Here is a 20,611-nt window from a genome sequence, read left to right as displayed (position 1 = left end):
CAGTGGTCAATGGAAAATGAGCATGTAATATTAAATTCCAGGTTCTGCATATTGTTCTATTTTACTAGAGCATGTACGGTTAGGTTCAGCCAACTTTCCATCTGGAACGATCTTCAAATATAATTGTGTAATAGGATAATGGTAGAGCTCTGTTCATGTTGGACTGGCTACTAGAACCCAAACCACAATTAATAAGCAAATAAATACTTACGAAACAATGTTTCCAATTGACAAGATGTCATGCATTGAGACAGAATCTCGGATAGTGTGGTGTTACTTAGCTTTAACTATTGTGGAAGGTAAATTTGCCTCGCCTCCTAGTTCTTGAGTAAACTGTATAGCACTGTTCACCTTTAGTATTATTCTTTGAAGATTAATAATCAAATTAATTTTGAATGCTTTGTTAGCTTTTATTTAATTATGGATGCTCAACTAGTATGAGTAATCTTCAGCTGATCTTTTTTTAGGATGATATGAACGGTTATGAAGACTAGATTGTAAGTTTAGTGATTTAAGGTGCACATGACTTGGTAACTCGATAAGGACTAATGTTTACTTTGTATAATACTTATCCTGATATCTGTAGAAGTCTCTAATAAGATGTGAAAATGCTTATTCTGTCTTTGACTGTGTTGATTTTCTTCTAAACACAAACAAGTGCAAGGCTCTATTTCTGAGTCTGGAGATTGGCAATTTCTTTGTGTTTTCCTTTGCAGTACCAAAGTAAGACTTCAAAACATGTATTCATTTTCAAAGCTACTATTTAAGAATCTTGTGATCAACAGTGAAATTTTTAAATATTATGATAACTTGGGGGAGCCTATGAGCCCCAAGAAGTATATGTAGTAGAGATTATGAGCAGAAAGAAAGAACTTAAAGAGCAGAAGAATGGACACTGTCTATCCCTCTCAGTGATAAGGAAGCTGTAGAAATAGAAGATACAGAAAGTTTTTTCTGCCTATGTACAGCTAAAAATTAGGGTTCTGTGTAAATTCTACCTGCAAACAGGCATCTAGTAACCAAGCCTGTTAACAGTTGCAAGTCAAATCATCAATCTCATACCAGATATCCAAAGATACAAGAATGAATGCTCAAAATTAAGTGTTTGCAGAATTCCACATTTTCTCTGCCTTTTACACAGACCTGTTGTTTTCTAAGCAGCTCCCTTTTTTGTTGTTTGTGCAGCATTATGATGATAGTTGTTCTCTAGCCTTTCTAATTTCTCAAATTAACTTCTTTATTATCCCTGCTTTTTTCTGAAATTTTCCTGCTATGTTCATGCTCCTGAATTTCAAGATGTGACTGTTTGGATAGCCTTCAATATGCCACTTCTGATTTCTATTTGATATCGTAGACTCTGTTTGTACCTCTGTTTGTACTATCTCCATTTTGAAAGTGTGGTTTGATTGCCTTTTCTCATTCTTGTTTCTTACCTCCTTTTTGAGATAAACCCTGCAAGAAGTGATAACAATTCTTGGATCTCCTTAAAGTAGGAGAATGGAAGGGTAGGGAGTACAGAGAGCGGAATCGATGAGAACAGAAACAGAGATGGGAAACTGGCTGCACAGGAGAGGTGTAAACTCCCCAGTGAGAGGGAAGATGGTCCTTAGTTAAGGGTAGAACCTAGGGCTTGCCTGGTCAGGAGATTTTCAGTACAATGCCTGTGTGTCCATCTTCTGCTCTTGTGTCTCAGAAGGGATGTGCGTATTGCATACCTAGGCGGTCCATGCGACTGATCTTCTGGGAAGCCGAGTTCTTAAGCAGTTAGCGAGTGTAAGGGCTATGGGTTTCACTTTTCCAAAAGAGCAGCAGTGGAGAGTTGGAGCCTGGGAAGTGTGCTGAAGAGGGGAGAGCAGCAAACACTGCTGGAGTCCATTTGGACTGAGGGAGTTGAGAAGGAGGTCACTTAGCCTGCAGGCACCTGCAGCTGAGCTACCTCATGCACATCAAGCCTGGGTATATTCACCCACACCACCTTCTTGTCTGGGCATAGAAATAACCCGATTGTGTTGGACATGCTGTAGCCTGCTGAATGTCCAGCTCTGGCAGATGTACCGGCTTCTATGAGGTAAGTATATTGCTGTAGTCCAAGACCCAGCAGACTTGTGCTGCTACTGCCAGGTGGAAAATACAACGCCTAATATAGAAAATGTTCTCAGGGCAAAATGTTATCTGTAGGCAGCTGCTGCTCTTATGAAGTGTTTATACAAATGAGTGTTTATTATATGTACTTAGTTAAAAGGCTGTAGTTGATGCGGTTTAGTCAAGTAGTAGAACATTCTATTCTTCTGCTCCCTCCCCCTCAATCATAGATATCATAATAAAGTTCAAAGCGACTTTTAGTTAGTATGTTCTGCTGTGTTGGACTGCCTGCAAAATATTAGCTTCTTGACGAACATACTTAGTTGTGGGCAGCACTTCAATTTATCTAAGCTAATAAGCTAATACTACAGTTAAACTTTGCTTTTCTCTTTTCAGGTCTTGGGCTAGATTCAAATGAACTTCCCAGTCAGTTGAGTTTCTCCGACTGGCCCGAAATGAAGAAAAAATTTGCATCCATATTTGCACAGAAGACACAAGCTGAGTGGTGCAGCATATTTGATGGTACTGATGCCTGTGTGACCCCTGTTTTATCCTTTGATGATGTTGCCTCACATCAGCATAACAAACAAAGAAGTTCTTTTATCAAAAATGATCAGGAAGAGATAAGTCCCAGACCTGCTCCTCTTCTATCAAGGACCCCTGCTGTTCCATCGTATAAAAGAGATCCTTTTATAGGAGAACACACAGAAGAGATACTTCTGGAATATGGATTTACTAAGGAAGAGATTACTAATCTTTATTCTGATAAAGTAATAGAATTCAGTAAACCAAAAGCTAATTTATAATCTCTAACTATTCAGATCAGACAAATTTCAGGCTGATACAGTACGTTTTTATGCATTAAAATAGAATTACATGACAAATAAATGTTTGCATATGCAGCTTTTAAATAATTTTTTTTTAATTATTGACGTTTTAAATGTAATTGAAAACAATGGGAGTTATGTATTTGTGTACCTGGATGGTCTGCAGTCTAGAATGATACCAAAATTGTGTTGAAGATCTACACAGTTTGCTTACTAAGCAGCTGTAAATCCTCAAAATGTTCCTTTAAATATCATATCCTGTGAAATGTTTGTTTCTTTTAATTCTTAGTTACACCGTTGCTTTGAAATATGTGTTGTAATTACATGAAGGAATACTTTTCATAAAATACAGTTATATTCTTTCTGAACAAGTGATTGTGTTGTTTACTCATAGATTAGATGGGATTTTTTTTCCTCTAATCATAATAATTCATTTGCCTTATCATGCCAAAGCAGTGATCGAAATAATGTTGTTTTCTTATGTGCTGCTGTAGAGTTATTATCATAAAGTAATTCTATTTAATAACCTGACTACATTTTCCTAATGCAGTCTCCTGATTATATTACATTTGGAATTTCAGTTTGCCTAGAAAATCACTTCAGAATGAAATTTGTTATTTTAAAATAGCTGCCAAGTATTAATGCTGTCCTCTCTTTTTGGAAAAATGGTAGGCAACTTAGCTGCACGGGTTTTAAACAATGGTTATTCCATGGTGGTTTTCATTTCCTTCAAAATTAAACCATCGTTTGAAACAGTCTCCTTCAAGGCCAAAAAAAAAAGCTTTTAAAAATAATAATTATATTTTATGGCCTTAATACAGTTTTCTTTAGTCTGACATGTCAGGAATTATGATATGAGGGGTTGGATTTTTTTATAATTTTGTCAGAGTGTTTACCTTGCTAAAGATTAGTTTGTTGCTTACAAAGACTTCCACAGCTGAAAAATACTTTAGCTCATTTTACATGTGTCAGCATTATTACTATAAAAAATTTTTTTACATTCTACTACATAAACACCTGCCTGGAAGCAAGAACTATCTAGTAAGTCCTGACAAATTAGATAAATAGTCAGCAAAAGCGTCTTAAGTTTCCAGCTGATAATCACTGTAATGTAAATTACTGATTATTATACACCTTTACAGTAAGATCTGACAATTTGTTTAGTCCTGGGTGCATCCGATATCGTGTTGGAGAACAATAAATGTTGCCAATTGTAATCCCCAGTGCACCTAAGTTTTGACCCCAAAATCGCTAAGTCAATTTAAAAACTCATGTTAACTTCAGGGGTTAATCTCAGGGGTCCGTCCTGGGACCAGTACTGTTTAATATCTTCATCAATGACATAGACAGTAGGATCGAGTGCACCCTCAGCAAGTTTGCAGATGACACCAAGCTCAGTAGTGCAGTTGATACACTTGAGGGGAGGGAAGCCATCCAGAGGGACCTGGACAGGCTCAAGGATTGGGCCCATGAGAACCTCACGAAGTTCAGCAAGGCCAAGTGCAAGGTCATGCGCCTGAGTTGGGGCGCTGGGGGAGGAAGGGATTGAGAGCAGCCCTGCTGAGAAGGACTTGGGGGTACTGGTGGATGAAAAGCTGGACATGAGACAACAATGTGCGCTCGCAGCCCAGAAGGCCAACCGTATCCTGGGCTGCATGAAAAGAAGCATGGCCAGCAGGTCAAGGGAGGTGATTCTGCCCCTCTCTTCTGCTTTGGTGAGACCCCACCTGCAGTACTGCGTCCAGCTCTGGAGCCCTCAGCACAAGAAAGACATGGACCTGTTGGAGCAGGTCCAGAGGAGGGCCACAAAAATGATCAGGGGGATGGAACACCTCTCCTGTGAGGACAGGCTGAGGGAGTTGGGGTTGTTTAGTCTGGAGAAGAGAAGGCTCTGGGGGAACCTTTCTGTGGCCTTTCTTAAAGGGGGCCTATAAGAAAGATGGGGACAGACTTTTTAGCAGGGCCTGTTGCAATAGGACAAGGGGTAACGGTTTTAACTAGGAGAGGGTAGGTTCAGACTAGAAATGAAGAAATTTTTTACAATGAGAGTGGTGAAACACTGGCACACGTTGCCCGGAGAGGTGGTCGATGCCCCATTCCTGGAAACATTCAAGGTCAGGTTGGACGGGGCTCTGAGCAACCTGATCTAGTTGAAGATGTCCCTACCCACAGCAGGGGGCTTGGTCTAGATGACCTTTAAAGGTCCCTTCCAACCCAAACCATTCTATGATTCAGCATAGGTTGGATCAGCTGCCTCACTCAGGTGGCTAACCTGAAAGGTACAGTTTTGGTATGTCACTATAGATTTCTTTTATGGCCTTCTCTGGGCAGGTAAGGCTGTTTAAAAAAACACCTAAGTGATTGTGATACCCTTTGTTTTTCAGAAACATGATCAGTTGTGTTGAGGTTGGCACACAGCAGATACAAGAAAAAATTCACCAGTTGCTCTTTGGCAGACCTCTGTCAACCTTTTTTCTGCCACTGACCCTCTAGGGCAATAGGTAGGTTCACTTATCTTCACGAAGTGCACTGAAACCCTTTTCTGGATATATATTATAGATTCTTTTCCCCCCGTTCGATCAAGAGGAAATCAGCACTCTGTCTGGTGCTCAATGTTGTTTGCTGAACAGAAAGATGAGGGCTCTACTTTCTTGGTATCACCGCTCTCTTACAGCAACAAGAGGAATAGCTTTGTGTCACGCTAAGCCTGCACCTCGCCCATGTGATGTATGTTCCCATTGTATGTGTGTTTTGTGCTTAAACAGTAGTCCTTTAGTTGTGGATAGTTGGGAGCTTTGCAGACGCCAAGAACTCAGATCTGCTAATGTTAACACACGCTTCCCCGCCCCCTTCCTTTCATAACTTGTGATCGCAGAGCCATGAAAGTATGTGAGTCCCTCCCCCAGCACAGACCGATCCCACTCGGCATATGATCTGGGCTCCATGTCAGCCAGGGCGGGCAGCACCGACTTGCCGGAGCGCCGCGCGTAGCCAGAGCCATGACCTTAACGAAAGAGAGTTCCCACAGGGCTCTTCCACCCCCTTCTGTGGTGGCCAAGGCCGACATGGACAGCACCAGAGAGAAGGAGGCTCTGCTGCAATCTGTGACGAGAACTGGAGCAGTGGTGCCAAGGAAGCGAGCGGAGGGAAGGCTGGTCATGCACAGCATGGCGATGTTCGGCCGGGAGTTCTGCTATGCCGTGGAGGCCGCCTTTGTCACGCCGGTACTGCTCAGTGTAGGGCTGCCCAAGAACCTCTACAGCCTGGTGTGGCTCATCAGCCCTATCCTGGGCTTCGTGCTGCAGCCCGTGGTAGGTTCAGCCAGTGATCACTGCACCTGTAGCTGGGGCAGGAGGCGACCTTACATTCTGGGTCTGGGCATCATAATGCTGTTAGGCATGGCTTTGTACCTCAATGGGGACGTGATGATCTCAGGTGAGTGAGGGGCACACGCTGTGCTGACAGACAAAACGCATCCTATTTTTGGTTCCTTTTTTCCCTGCTAAAATGGACTGTTGAAATTGGGTATCATGTTACTCAGCTGCATTGAAGGAGCTGGGGAACACCGAAATCTTCATATACGTTCAGTCCTAACGCTGCATGTTATGTACCCTGTACATAGTGTTCTGTAGTTTCTGCATGTGATTACAGCATGTTGTATGTTGGTGTGGTTGCCTGATCAGTTAATACAAGTAAAGCACTGCTTAGGCCCAGAGAAGTTTTTACAAACTAAAATCTAGCTTGTTAAGTTAAATGATCAATGTTGTTTGTGTGATGTAATAGACATCCAAACTGAGTATCTATTAATCCCTATTTTAGATGGATTAGCATTCAAAATATGTATCTTTAATTATTGCAGCACTGGCTTGACTCGGGACTGTGTTATGCTGCTGAATAATAGAAATCTGTAACTCCTTGGAAACCGTGTTGCGCCCGGAATATGCAAAATCAAATAGGAGTGATGTCCCTAGATACTGTTATGAGATGTAACTTCTCAAAGACTTGATGGAAAGTTGTTGCTGTCCTTATGACTTGGCAGAGGGGGGAGGTGTGTGTTTTTATGGATTGATTTTTTTCTCCCTTCCTGGATATCATTGGTGTTGAATATACTTGTATATTTGCCCAAAAGGAGACGTTACAGTCAACCCTTGATTATCTAAAACAATGAAAGGGTGGGACAAATAGAATAAAACAAAAAAGTGTACTACAAAATGCATGTGTGTTAGGCTACCAGAGCATGCCATGGAGGTGCGGAGGAGTAGATTAAGGCTAGTGATGCTCTTGATTGTGGAGCTTGGCGTACCCTGAGCTCGTGCCAACTCAAGGCAGTAAGTCAACCTAGCACAGCTCAGCGCTACACAGACTCATTCACCCTGCTTCTCTGATGTGGTTCTGGTATCGCTGCTCTCTCTTGCATAATTAAGCATTGGATAGATTTGGAGGTATCAGGGAAGATAAAATGTAGTTTTGCAGAACATGGCACTGTTGCTGTCAGAATGAGGGTGTTTTTCTTTTTGTAGCTTTCATCGGTGAGAGAGACAATCAGCGGACGTGGGCAATAGTCATTACCATGCTGGGAGTAGTGCTTTTTGATTTTGCAGCTGATTTTATTGATGGCCCCATCAAAGCATATTTATTTGATGTCTGCTCTCATCAGGATAAAGAGAAGGGTCTGCATTACCACGCCCTCTTTACAGGTACTCAGATCCCTTCCTTTCCTCCCTACCTCTCAAAGGAGGGGAAGGTAATTGCATGGATTTTATTCTTACTGTGTTTCTAATCTTGAATGAACTGATCATCTGATCCTGTGCTTCAGTCACGAGTCTTTTGTTGCTGGGTTTTCACTACTCCAGAGGACAGCAACTTGTGATTGCTGCTACAGGAATTCTGCTGCAGAAGGCTGCAGGCATAAATATTTACAGTAACATAGCCATGATTTAAGTAAGAGCAATTAATTATTTAAAAAAGTGAAGTAGTGTTTATTCATCTTGTTCTGATTTTTTTCAAGTTTCTGGTGAAGCAAAAATTAAGGGATGTAACTTGTTTCCTTGCCATAGCACATAAGAATAACATTATTGACTCAGCATGTGACACAGAGAAAGATCACAAACCAGTACAGTTGATTTCTGTTCTTCGACAGTGCTCCAATATGTGCTGCCTTCCTGTATAGAAGAAATAGGAGTTCTGTGTAAAATTCAGAGCTTCACAACTTCCATGAAATCCAGGCTCTTGCAAATGAAGTAAGAGCTTCATTTGCCTTTACACATGTTTGAAATGTTGCTGAGTTACAGAAAGAAACCTTCCGTACAGAAGGAAACCCATACTGCCTGAGCACTGTGTTGAGAAAATGCACAGGGAAGACAGATAAGGCTGTGTACCTGTAATGTGAATCGGGAGGAGCTTCCAGCCATGTCTGGGAGCAGTCACTGTAAAAGGACTAGACGAAAAGCAGACTAGATGAGAAATCATGCAATCTGTGTGGATGCAGATTTTTGTGGCTATTGAGCTGTACCAAGAGCAGAGACACGTAGATTCAGTGGCAGTTACTCTAGTGGAGGAGGGAGGTGTAGTAGCTATTGACAACAGGCCGATTTTGGACATACGAAATAGCTGTGTCCAGAAACACAGATTATAAGGGAACCTTAAAGCCACATGGGAATGAAATCAGTATTATCCGTTAGAAACTGACAGATAAAATTTTTAACAATTACTTGTTTGGACAGAGAGGGGAGTGAGTCTCTATGCATATTCTTGCCTTCAGCAGAACTCTGGTTGCAATTTTTCCTTGGATGATAATAAAAAGGCTTGATTTCCCAATTTGGAGCTACAGCTGATTCATTTGTGTACTGAGCTGTGAAAAGGTATGTGGGACAAATCACATCAAATAAGACTGGAGGAGATTGCATTATTTGGTCCAGCACCTGTGCCCTCTCTAACAAGATCATCAGTACCTTAACCCTTCCTGATCGGTAATTACCTAGCCTGTTCTTGAAATCCTCCCGTGATAGGGGTTCTGCAGCCCTCCCAAGCAGTCTGTTCCAGCACTTCACTGGCCTTGTTGTTAGACAGTTTTCCCTAAAATCTAACCTTAATATCCATTCCCTACAATTTACATTTATCATGCCTTGTTCAATCCTTATTAGACAGAGACAGTAATCTTCCCATTTCTTTTCTAGCTTCTGTTTTAGATATTATTTTGTTTCCCCTATTTAGTTCCTTCTTGTTACACTAAATATCTCCAAGATTTTGCTCTCCAGTTTATCTTCAGTGTAAGGTTTGAACATGAAACTCGATAGCATTGCAGTTATGAAACTTACGACCACTGAGACAAGTGGAAGGAAGAGTGTATATACCCAACATGCAACACTCAGTCTGCATTCCAATATCATGATTGCTTTTTGTCAAAACAGTATGCAAAGATGGCCTCAAACATCAAACATTCACTCTGCGCAAACATTTAGTGTAGGTTTTCTTCAGAAAGTTGTTAACAGCTTAATTGTTTTTCGTGAGAACAAGCAAGGATACCGTCCCCTGTAAAATGCAGTAGAACACAATGAAGGAGGGCCATAATCAGACCCAAGAAGGAAAAAAGTACAGAAAGCCCAGAATGAAATAAAAATCCCATGTTTTGTAGGTGAAGCAAATGTAGGTCCTGTTACCTCTGTAAATGTTTGTTGGACAGAATGATTCTACCACACATTGTCTTCAGTTCTCCTAAGCAGAAGAGTAGAAGTACTTCAAAGCCCTGCAACGCGTCCATCCTGCTTAACTCCCAGGCCCTGCAAAGCCCCCTGGTTAACAGGGTGTCAGGACTCTGCAAAGGTGCTTCCCCTACCAGAGCTCTGTACTGTATGTAGCAGTGTGCGCTTTCTTGTGCTTCTGAAACTGTGTGCACTAGTAACAAAAAGAAGAAATTTTGAAAAAATCGAACTGAACGCTGGTTTTATTAACTTCAAGACACAAGGTAGCATTCTCATTTTACCTTGTATTCTAACTGTTCTGAGAAAATCAGTAAATGGAATTACACATTTGGTTTTGATCCTTTTTGTTTTCTTTTCCAAGTGGTGAGGTACTTAGATTTTGATAACTACAAAGCAATGCTTTTGGTTTTATTTCCTTTTTTTTAAATTGCACATGAAGACAGTATTTCTGTTTAGATTCAGCTGCATTAAATACATTTTACAAAGTCAAAACTGTAGATAGTCTCAATATAATTAAAAAAAAGTTTGTTCTGTGAAGTTTTAAAAAACCCATAAATTTCAGTAGAATTTTATTTTGTATTACTCACTGTTTCAAAGAAAATAAAGCCTCAAAGAGTCAAGAAGAGAGATGGAGGCCCATGTTACTATATGTTCAGGCATTTTTTGAGACCTCTGTCCACCAGAGCCGAGGAGATTTTTCAAGAGATGTTTTGGTAACTGCTCACGTATGTGATTAGCTCAGTATTCCTATTTCTTGTGATTAATATCCGGAGGGTGATTATTCAGTCATTTCTAGAGGGGATCACATCTTGAGGGTACTGTGTACTGTTTGTTTATTTTATCAATGCCAGTAGATCTTTTTTCTCCTTTTTCCCACGCCCATAGGTTTGGGAGGAGCCCTGGGTTACCTGACAGGTGCTATGGATTGGGGTCAAACTGTACTAGGATATTCCTTGGCATCGGAATTCCAGGTGATTTTCTTATTCGCAGCCTTGGTTTTCCTAATCTGCCTTACTGTACATCTGCGCAGTATTCCTGAGGTCCCACTCAGATTCGAAAATGAAGAGACAACGTTCTTGTTGGAATCCTATAAATATAGCTCCGTAGAGGAGGATATCAAGAACAGTTACTTAAAATCAACACATACTGAAATAAAGGCTGCAGCTAAACAAGGGAAACCCGCTGTTACGTCACGTGCAGAGGTAAGTGCAGAGATCATTTCGTAACCCATATCATTCCATCCTTGGAGACCCTTTAATTAGCTAACGCTGACTATTTGGAATGGAGTCCTTTCACACACACAGGAAAAGAATCCTCCACTAGGATACGGGGTCCGTAGAAAGCCTGCTTGTTTTTCTCTTTTGTTATTTACAAAGTATTTCCAGCAAGAGGGACGAGACGGACTAGTCCTGATGCTTTGAACAATTGGCAGGGTTGAGGGAGAACCAGGTTCAGGTTTCTGCTCTGTGTCAGTCTCCTGGTATCATCCTCATGCGAATTTTGGCAAGAGGATATACTTTGTCCTTTAGTCCTGACAGAATTAACATCACATTGCGGACAAGGACTACAGACCATTAATCTTTGATATAAATCTCTAACTCCCATTGAAGTCCACACACTTACATACATAATACATACGAAGCGTTTCTTCCCCGGTCTGGTACACGTTCCAGTGATGCTGCTGCTCAACATTTCATTGAGGATTTATTGACAGTACTGATGTGTTTAAAATTGCTACTTCTACAACAACGCTACCTCGCTTCTGGAGTTTTAGTTTTATTTTGCAGTGATGTTGTAGCTGTGCCTTTGGCAGAACTTTCAGGTGGGAGAGAACAGCGAGTACTTTTAAATCATCACTGTTCTTTTGTTTCTGCTGCATTTTTATGAGAGAGCGCTTCAGTCTAAGGCAACTAGGAAAAGGTGAATCTGCTTGAAAAATATGTGAAGAGCACATTTTTAGAATGGTTTTGGGAACAGATAATAGTTTATACTGTGTTGTTGATGACTTTTAGTGCTAGGAATCCTCACTGCACTCTCATGGTACTCTAGGTAAGCAAAGGCTAATGTATATGTTTGGCTCCTAGTACAATAATAAGTGACGAAACAGTTGCTTGTTGTTTTAATTTCACTTCTGATCTCTTGGTGTTATGTATATTTATCCCTGATACCGGTCTTGATAAATCAGGCAAAAAATACTGACAATGTGCAGATGGTTATAAGTTAGAAACCTAAACTCACGTTTAAGCTACAAATAAAAGGGATTTATTATCTTTTACTCTTTATCATGTGTATTATAACAGCACTTGGTATTCCTAACCTGAAGAAAAATATTATTACACCAGACACAACACAAAGGTAGAATAAAAGATGAACACTGCCTGATGAGAATGCCAGACAAACACAGAGAGGGGCAGACAGCAAAGCAACAGTTTTTTGGGAGAATATGGCTAAGACACTGCAATGCCATCCCTGTTTCCCCACCGCAGGCCAACTTGAGCAGCCAGCCTTCTTCACCAGCACTGCTCACTCTGAGCATCCTCCAAGCTGTCAGAGGTGCCGAGTGTCATTGACTGCTTGGCCCATGTGGGCTCTAAAGAAAGGAAGGTAAATGAAGAAGAGAGAGCAGATGCAGTGAAAGCAAGGGGAGCAGACTATGGGTTGGGGTAGCTCTACCTTGGCAAGAACTAATTCCACTGAATCAGTAACGTCTGAGACCCAAGGTGAAGCTCTGGCGTCCACTGTGGCCAAGCTTGTGCCATTGCCCTCCTCTCTATATTTTTAGGCGGACAGCCTGACAGAGGCTCACAGGGATTTGATCTGTCTCATGTTTCTTTGATGTGCCTGGGCATGTGTAAATTCTAGACACTCACTGCCTTAACTGTCTCTTTCTTGTGACACATGTTTTCTGAGTTCATTCATTACTGTAATTGCTTCCTTGAAGAAATGGTTTGGCTTCCTGTTTTTCTGTGTCTCTTTTTTTGCTGCAGGCATCATGGCCCTATATCTTTTAATTAAGGACTGTGCTCTTACATACTAATAGCTACCATGATTACTAATGAGATTTGACCTGTTACAGTATGAACAGACATTCAAAATGATTCGTCTTTTGTTCTTTAGTTTGGTGCCAAATTACTCAGGACCTACTGCCATAAAACCCAAGTCTTATTGATTCCTCTGTATCCTTATGAATCATCCCAGGCCTTGAGTTGTAGTGATTTTATATAGAAAGTGATTGGCTATTGTGAGCTTTTGAAGGATAGGGCAGTTAAACGGAGCCAAACTTCAGCACATCGTTTAAACTAGTGTGGGATTTGTGTGTTGGTGTGTATTGATGCGTGCATTAAGCATTTCAGTTTCCATTTCCACTCTCTAAAATATCTAAATAGAAAGCAAGCATATCTAGCTGTCAAATTACTGTTTGTAACTACAGCAGTGTCCTTAGTAGTTCCCTGACTTTATGTTAACACTTTAATTGGAAAGGTTTTAAAGAACTGTGTGGAAGAGTTGAACAAATTAAATAAGCCAAGTCAAACGGTAGTAATTATCTTTGAAATAACACTAATGAGTCAATGTGGAATTTTTTTCGTTGTTTTTAATAACTGTAGAAGAATAGAAAGTTTACCCTGTTTAAAAGAGACAGTGATGCCAAGAGAAATTCCAAGGGATTTGGACAATATGCAGTTCAAGGTGAAAGTCAGCAACTTGAATTTTGGCATTTTTTTCATTCCTGTGAGGATTAAAAACCTCCCACTGGAGCGAAGTATTTTCCAACTTTGTATGCGGTGATTATTCATAGAGTAGCTTGAAGCATAACCTAGTTCAAAGGAAAGCAGAATTGTGAGAAGTAGAACATTGAAAGAAGGAAGGAAAAAACGTCATTATTTTACAGCAAATTGAAGGCAAAATTCAGCTTTCCAGTAATGAACATAACTTTTACAGTTCTTCCACGTTTTATGACCATACAGCTTCCCTTACCATCCCTCCCAACACTGTTGCCTCTAGAGAAAACTGGAAGTGTTCCATCATGCACAGATAAAATAGTATCTTTTTTTCTTTAAAAGCAAAGAATGATACAGGAGCTTTAAAGCACTAAGAATTGTGTGTCGCAAATGCCTGACATCAAGCATACCTACAGTACTAAAAAAAATTCAAGTGATACAAGTGATCTGGTGAATGTGGCTGGAAAAGAAACTGTGAGAGCGTTTTTGGGCACAGCGCTCAGACAAGGAGGAAGGAGATAAGGTGGGGCATTGAAGGTGGTGAGAAATTTTGTTTTTCCCCATCAGTGAGATTTGTTAACCAGCACCAGATTTTGAAGTAAGTTATTTCTCCCATGGGATGAGGTGTGTAGGTGCTGAAGCTCACGTTCTCTGGGTGCCAGGATTTTGAGTGGTGCTGCATCTCCTGGGATGTACCACAGTCTCTCCCTGCTTCCTGGAGGGGAGGACAGTACATAGTGGAAATCTCATGATACGCCAGAAGAAGTGAAGTTTTCTAGGGAATTTAGCACGCAGTAGGGAATGGCAACAAGTTCTTAGAAGTCCCGTATTCCACAACTGATATATTTTAATTCTCAGGAAGTATTCTGAGTTTCATTTTTTCCATGGCAGCTTTAAATTTTCAATGTAAAGCTGTTTGTCTCCATAAAGAAATGATTTTTGTTTCTGTTTTTGGTTTTTTTGAAACTCCACTGAATCCATTTTGGCAGAAAATTTTCACTTGGTTCTGCAAGTAAATAATAATCCTACTGATTATAACAGCAAGAAATGTTACATCCTTGCTAATATACCCCAGCTCTCCCAGAGTCTCTGTGAATCCTTCAGATGACTTTATTAGGCAATGGCTCTACAAATCAAATATACATTGAAGGACATTCAGTACCCAAGCAGCCCTTCCTAGCAAAAAATAAAAGACTTTGGAAGTTTCATAATTAGAAGATGCTGAGGCCTTTTTCATTTGCTGTCAGCTATTTTATTAGCCTTCAGGGCAATAATACAGTATTATTGTTAAATACTTGCTTCTAGGATCAAAGGCGGATGACTCCTAAATCACTTTTGAGGACACTTTTAAGCATGCCATCCCACTATCGCTATCTCTGTGTGAGCCACCTCTTTGGATGGATGGCTTTCCTGTCCAACATGCTCTTCTTCACGGATTTCATGGGACAGGTAAAAGTGTAAAATCCTCTCACTTCTCTTCCCTTGTAGCATCTCCTTCTGCACCAAAAAAAAATGAGACAGTGTCATAATCCCGAAGAAATGACAGTGGTGGCAGAGCCAGTTGTGTCTGGATGGCTCAACAAGAGTTTTGTAAAACAGCTAATGGATCTCAGGCCCTCGTTCTGAGCCAGTCTGTTAGATCTTTGGCGAAAACCTTTTAGTATTTGCAAGGCTATTTCTGTCTATCTAACTGTTCCAAACGCAGGTCTCAGAGCTGTTCCAAACACATCCATTCTCCGCTTTGGCTTGGGAGCCGCTCCGAGGGCAGGTTTCCTAACTGAAGCAATGCTGATGTTCTGGGATGCAGCTGGCCTTGTCCAGGTGCCTGGGCACCCTCGGCACAAAGCTGTCCACCTGCGCTGCAGCCTCCCTGGCCTCAGGCTCTGCAGCTCCTGCTACTTGGTAGAGCTGAAAGCTCTTATCTCCTTGAATTTGGGTGTCCCTGCCATACCTCTTTAAACCTTTCCCTGAGTCCCTTCTGCCAGCCGTTATTTGCCTTCGTGATACCCGGTGCTCCCTTTTCCGTGCCATTCCCAGGCAGTAGGACTCTATGTCCCTGCCAGTGATTCCTGCCTATACGATGCTGACTGCCTCCTTTCTTCCAGGGTGCAAGTATGCTCCTGGCACAAATCCCCTCATTACCACTTCCTTTCTTCTGTGGTTTCCATGCCATATTCCCATTTCCTTGCCTTTTTTTGTCTGTTTAGGTGAGAGGGAGGGTTTTTTTTCCTGCAGTGTATATGAACAACTGAAAGAAAAAGTTTTGCTTGCCTAGATAAGGAACTGAATAAGACAATTACTAGGTGGAAAAATAAGTGTGTTGGGGTAAGTCTGAAAGAGATAACAAAAAAATTAATTGTAGTGAAAGCCTAAGGCGAGAAGGCAGAAGTGGAGAGAGAAGGAGAGAGGGAAATAAGACACCCAAAGGTAAAAGAGCAAATGAGTCAGTGTAGAGTGGACAGTCCAGGAAAAGGCAGAGGGTAGTAAATAAGGAGGAGCTTGGGACGTGATAATCTGGGAGAAATAAGTGCAAAACCTGGAGAACTGTGAAGGGATGGTTAGGGCACTGCTTAACAGACTTCTTGGGTGCTAATTATCTCCCCCACCAAGGATGAGGCCCTGTGTTGGGTACCCTGTTCCCCTAAGAAGGAGGTATTATATACGTGTAGTCCATCCTTGCCTTCTGTGATCTTTGTGGTCTCTTTCAGGTTGTATACCAGGGTAGTCCTTATGCACCTCATAACTCCACGCTTTACCTTACCTACAAAACAGGAGTAGAGGTGGGATGCTGGGGGCTGTGCATCAATGCAATTTCTTCATCAGTCTATTCTTGTAAGTACCCAGGGATGTATTCCAAGGCTGTGTTTTGAAACAGTGTTTAAACTGTTTGCTACTTGCCATTGTTTAAAAAAAATAAAGCAATGCCAAATTAACTGGGTTTTTTCCACACTAAAACTTTAAGAAATGTTACATACTCAGCATTGTTAGAAACTCGAATCTTAACATGAACAGTTCCTGACCATATGGTGCAGGGGTCACTTTGGGAGTAAGGCATTGTTCTGCATGTGAACTGACCCTGAACACTGAAAATCATCCTGAAGTTAAATGTTAGACTAAAATGGATGCCACAGGCATCATTCGGGGATGCTCTTTCACCTAGCAGTGCTGTAGCTGTAGGTTCTCAAAGGTCCCTCTGATGGCCTCTCCCCATCTGCATTCCTCATAAAATAACTTTTTCACAATGCAGTAGAAGTTCTTGCCAGAAGCATGAACCTTGCTCTCCAAAATTATGTATAAATACGTTAGCACAGTTCCCCAGATAGATTTCACCATAGCTGTTACCAAGGATTAAAAAAAATACTTGCGATCCAAAAACTCAAATGAGTAGCATTTTGGGGGCTGAATTGAACATCTAAAAGAGGCTTGAGGGAAATCTTTTCCCCTTTGGAGCATTTCTGTAGAGCCTTTCTCAGCTCAGACAGAGGTTGATGCCAAATGTTCGCGTTATAATCAAACAGCGGAAATGTCTGGGGTTGTCTGTGAGGGCAGTTCTTCCAGAATGGTTGTTAACTACTTCATCTCTGGAGTTGGCTATGCCAGAATAAGACTATTCTCTGAGAGAGCAAGTATTCTTTGGCAAGTTTATACCTATAATAATTTGAGGCAACTTCCAAAATCAGTAAGATTATCTCCTTCATTGTATTTTACCCCTTAAAGGAACTCCCTGATGAAATGTGACCTGTTTTGTTTTACTCTTATCAGCATTTTCACTTTCTTTTCACAGACCTGCAGAAAATCCTTCTGCCATACATAGGATTAAAGGGACTTTATTTCATTGGATACCTACTTTTTGGATTGGGAACTGGATTAATTGGCTTGTTTCCCAACGTCTATTCCACCCTGGCTCTCTGTTCCCTCTTTGGTGTCATGTCCAGCACGCTGTACACAGTGCCATTCCACCTCATTGCAGAGTATCACAGGGAAGAAGAGGTGAGTTCAATGTCTAAGGAAGGGTAAGTTTATGTCTGTCTGGGTCTGTTTAGTCTATTTTGGGAGAAAACTGGATAGAACTGGTGAGCAGCTTTTAATTTTAATTTCAAACTATTTATGATGACGCATGTTATGAATGGAAAGTTTCTGACAGAGAGAGTTAAGGTCCCAGCTCCAAACTCTTCAAACAGTCCTGCAGTGAGACAAATAATTATTTACCATCACAGCTAAAACGAAGCCAATTACAGTTTGTGTTCAGGCAGTAAGCAGATAACAGGACTCCACTTCGTGTTGCCTTCAAGTGCTAACTTCCTTACATCCTTCCTTCCAGCTGTATTAGCTGAGGACTTAATTTCTGAGTTCCTAAGGTTAATAACCACACTGTAAAGGCTGGAAGAATTCTTAGTTGACTGCAAAGTGTTGCAAAAACTGTTAGCTAATAAAGATACGAAATTCATATAGTTTTACATAGTTCAGTATTAAATTATATACCATGTTCTCATTACCTCTATAAATGTCTGGGGTTGGTTTTTGGTCCTCCACAGCATGAAATCCTGTTTACAAGGAAAATCTGAAAAGCTTGCATTCCTTGTATTGTGTTACTGGGCACAGCAGGATCTTCATGTCTTGTAAAGTGTTGAGCTCTTTAACAGAAAAGTTCTCTCAAGTCTCTTAAGTTAGTGAGAGACCTGGAAACAAGAAGGATTAAGGAGGGTTGGGAGGACTTCCGAAAAGTTCTCATTATATCTGGGGATATTTGAAGAAATTAATAAAGGAAATGTTGAACCGTTGAAAAACAACATAGAAACATAGTTGATACCAGCACAGGGCTAGATCAAGTCCCACTTGAGAACACGTCCTACTGTTCTGTTCAACTTTTAAGCATCACCATGTGAATAATGAATACAAGAAAACTCTTAATTATTCTATTGAATCCTAAGAGGATGTCTCAATGTGGTTAAATATTTCATAGATCTGATTCCCAATTTTTCAGTTAACTTCTCTGTTCCTTCCAACAGAGAACGATCATGATGAAGTTTTAGAAAGATATAACAAAGGACAGGGAATGAATCCAGTTTAGGGCAAGATCACAATCCTAACCTTGGGCCAGACAACTCAGAGAGACGACTAAAGGCAAAATTGTAGTCTAGCTCTGATTCAGAGCTGTTCCAACACAGAAGTGAAATAAAATATGCTGAAGTGGGCATGGAGTTTATATTTAATAGCCTAGTATATTCAAATGTTACTTGTAAGACAACTGATTGTTTGTTGTTTGGTGTATGGTACTTGCTATGACAGATGTTAAATTATATATAGTTCTATGTTAGATCTGATGTTAACAGAATTAGCTTTATCTCACATCTTCTATAATGTACAAGATAGAAAAAATAAAGAGGAAACATCAAGTGCAAGATCACATTCATTTACACATTCATATAATTGTGGCCAGATCTACTAGCGCATAGGAACACTGGGCACAGCCCAGCAAAATAGATATAATTCCGAAAAAAATTGTGTCTAAAATTGGAAATATTTCAGGTGAAAGGACTGTATCATCCCAGAACAAAGAGCAGACATTTTCCTCACTATGCATTCTACCAAAATCATGTGCTGGGTTTTAAAATGCTGCCATTTCAACTCCTGTTCTGTGCTGCTGTTCCCTAGGATCCAAATTCAATTTTGTCCACTGGATTAGGAAAAGACTATTTGTCTCCAGTACTTTTGAGCTTTGTGTGGTAACAGCTCAAAGGCAATGTAATAGGTCTTGCAAAAAGCAAAAAGCATCTTAATGGCCGAGAGTATTTGGATACCAGAAGACAGCAGCACAGCTAGCCTACAGCATGGAAACCTCTTGTTTGTTACAATACAACCTTCTCCATTCAACAGCCTATGTAAGAAGAAGAATAAATATGTAAACTATCGTGTAATTTCCCAACAAAATAGAATAGTTCCTTCCTGGAGGGAATCACAGAACAGCTGAAGTTAGAAGGGACCTTCAGAGATCACGTAGTCCAATCCTCCTGCTCAAGCAGGGCCACCTGGAGCAGGTTGCCCAGGGTCATGTCCAGTCTGGTTTGAATATTTCCAAAGGTGGAGACACCACAACCCCTGTGGTCAAGGTGTTTCAGTGACCAACTACCCTCACAGAGTGCTTATATACGAGATGCTTGTATATAATAAATGAAGCCTTTTGCTCTGCTATGTATATCATAGCAGATATACAGATAATCAGTTAATAATGGTCTTCCGTAATGTAGAAGAATCCTAGTCTGGACATTTGTTTTCAGATATTTTTTTTTTCCCCAGCAACAAAAGCATTACATTTAGATTTCAGTGCTGAACTCCTTTGTGTGCTTTGAGGCATAACTTCAGAGCACGGTGCTGCATTATAACAAATTATGATCTGTACGTGTGTGGGACAAAGTATGACTCATCTTAACATCCCTTTGAGGCTCTCCTTCAACCATGAGAGTTGGAGCTAAATTATCCATGATGGGGTATCCTGTACTGTGGAATGTCAGTCTGCCAGAGCTCAAGTAGACCTGAACTTCAAGGAAACGGCTAATTTTTCTGATCAAGTTTCAATTCTTTCCTTGAGAGAAGGGATAGAGGGAAAAATTGCAGATGGGAGAAACGGGACAATTTAGGGGAAGCTTGGAAAACTCATTATCACTTGTAAAATCTCTGGATTCCGCAACCTCTGTGGGACAAGCAGAAAAACAGAAAGGAAGCAGAGAGCTATTGGCCTGTCTTGCTGCACCTGGGGGTCGTGACAGTGCCTTGGCTGAGAGCTGCAAGTTATCGGTGCTGTCTCATCTCACTGGGTTTTGTTTTGTGTTTATTTGCAGAGCCTGAAGCTGCAGGATGGGGAACAAGCTGGAGAGCGCGGGCGAGGGAAGGGCATTGACTGTGCCGCTCTCACCTGCATGGTCCAGCTGGCCCAGATCATTCTCGGTGTGGGCCTGGGGCTCTTGGTTAGTGTTGCCGGCAGCGCAGTCACTGTGATTTCGGCATCTATGGTGGCACTGATCGGCTGCTGCTTTGTTGCTTTTTGTGTTCGATATATGGAGTAGGACTGTGTGAAGCGATTGGAAGAAATCTCCCCAGGGGAGCGTTTTCTTACTGGGTCAGTAGCACCGGTGCTGTTGCCGTGCTGATACTGCTGGTATGTCCTCCTCTCTTACCTCCTCGGAGCGGTTGCAATTCCAGAGCTTTGTGAAACGGAGACTTGATAAAACTGGTTGCCTAATGTCTCAGATTGAAAGCTTCTGTATTTTGACTGCTTTATTAC

General features: G+C 41.1%; 2 protein-coding genes across 2 annotated transcripts; both read left to right on the top strand.

Annotated features, from left to right (window-relative positions):
- The first annotated feature begins 235 nt into the window (after positions 1-235).
- AMACR (alpha-methylacyl-CoA racemase) lies at positions 236-2,888 on the top strand. The gene is made up of 2 exons (XM_009581941.1): positions 236-299; positions 2,479-2,888. The coding sequence occupies exons 1-2, from the start codon at positions 236-238 to the stop codon at positions 2,886-2,888; spliced, it is 474 nt and encodes a 157-aa protein (XP_009580236.1).
- Positions 2,889-5,908: 3,020 nt separating this feature from the next.
- Positions 5,909-20,393, top strand: SLC45A2 (solute carrier family 45, member 2). The gene is made up of 7 exons (XM_009581938.1): positions 5,909-6,344; positions 7,430-7,606; positions 10,496-10,812; positions 14,635-14,778; positions 16,038-16,161; positions 17,114-17,319; positions 20,169-20,393. The coding sequence occupies exons 1-7, from the start codon at positions 5,909-5,911 to the stop codon at positions 20,391-20,393; spliced, it is 1,629 nt and encodes a 542-aa protein (XP_009580233.1).
- Positions 20,394-20,611: the final 218 nt, after the last annotated feature.

The sequence above is a fragment of the Fulmarus glacialis genome, unplaced genomic scaffold (genome assembly GCF_000690835.1).
Source record: "Fulmarus glacialis isolate BGI_N327 unplaced genomic scaffold, ASM69083v1 scaffold9517, whole genome shotgun sequence".
Classification (NCBI taxonomy): domain Eukaryota; kingdom Metazoa; phylum Chordata; class Aves; order Procellariiformes; family Procellariidae; genus Fulmarus; species Fulmarus glacialis.
Note: the sequence above shows the minus strand (reverse complement) of the source record. Positions and strands in the feature narration are given on the sequence as shown.

Coding starts and splice junctions, on each gene's coding strand:
- AMACR (XM_009581941.1), top strand. CDS start 236: ATGTCATGCATTGAGACAGAATCTCGGATAGTGTGGTGTTACTTAGCT. Junction 300..2,478: donor AGCTTTAACTATTGTGGAAG/GTAAATTTGCCT, acceptor TTCTCTTTTCAG/GTCTTGGGCTAGATTCAAAT.
- SLC45A2 (XM_009581938.1), top strand. CDS start 5,909: ATGACCTTAACGAAAGAGAGTTCCCACAGGGCTCTTCCACCCCCTTCT. Junction 10,813..14,634: donor CTGTTACGTCACGTGCAGAG/GTAAGTGCAGAG, acceptor ACTTGCTTCTAG/GATCAAAGGCGGATGACTCC. Junction 14,779..16,037: donor TCACGGATTTCATGGGACAG/GTAAAAGTGTAA, acceptor GGTCTCTTTCAG/GTTGTATACCAGGGTAGTCC.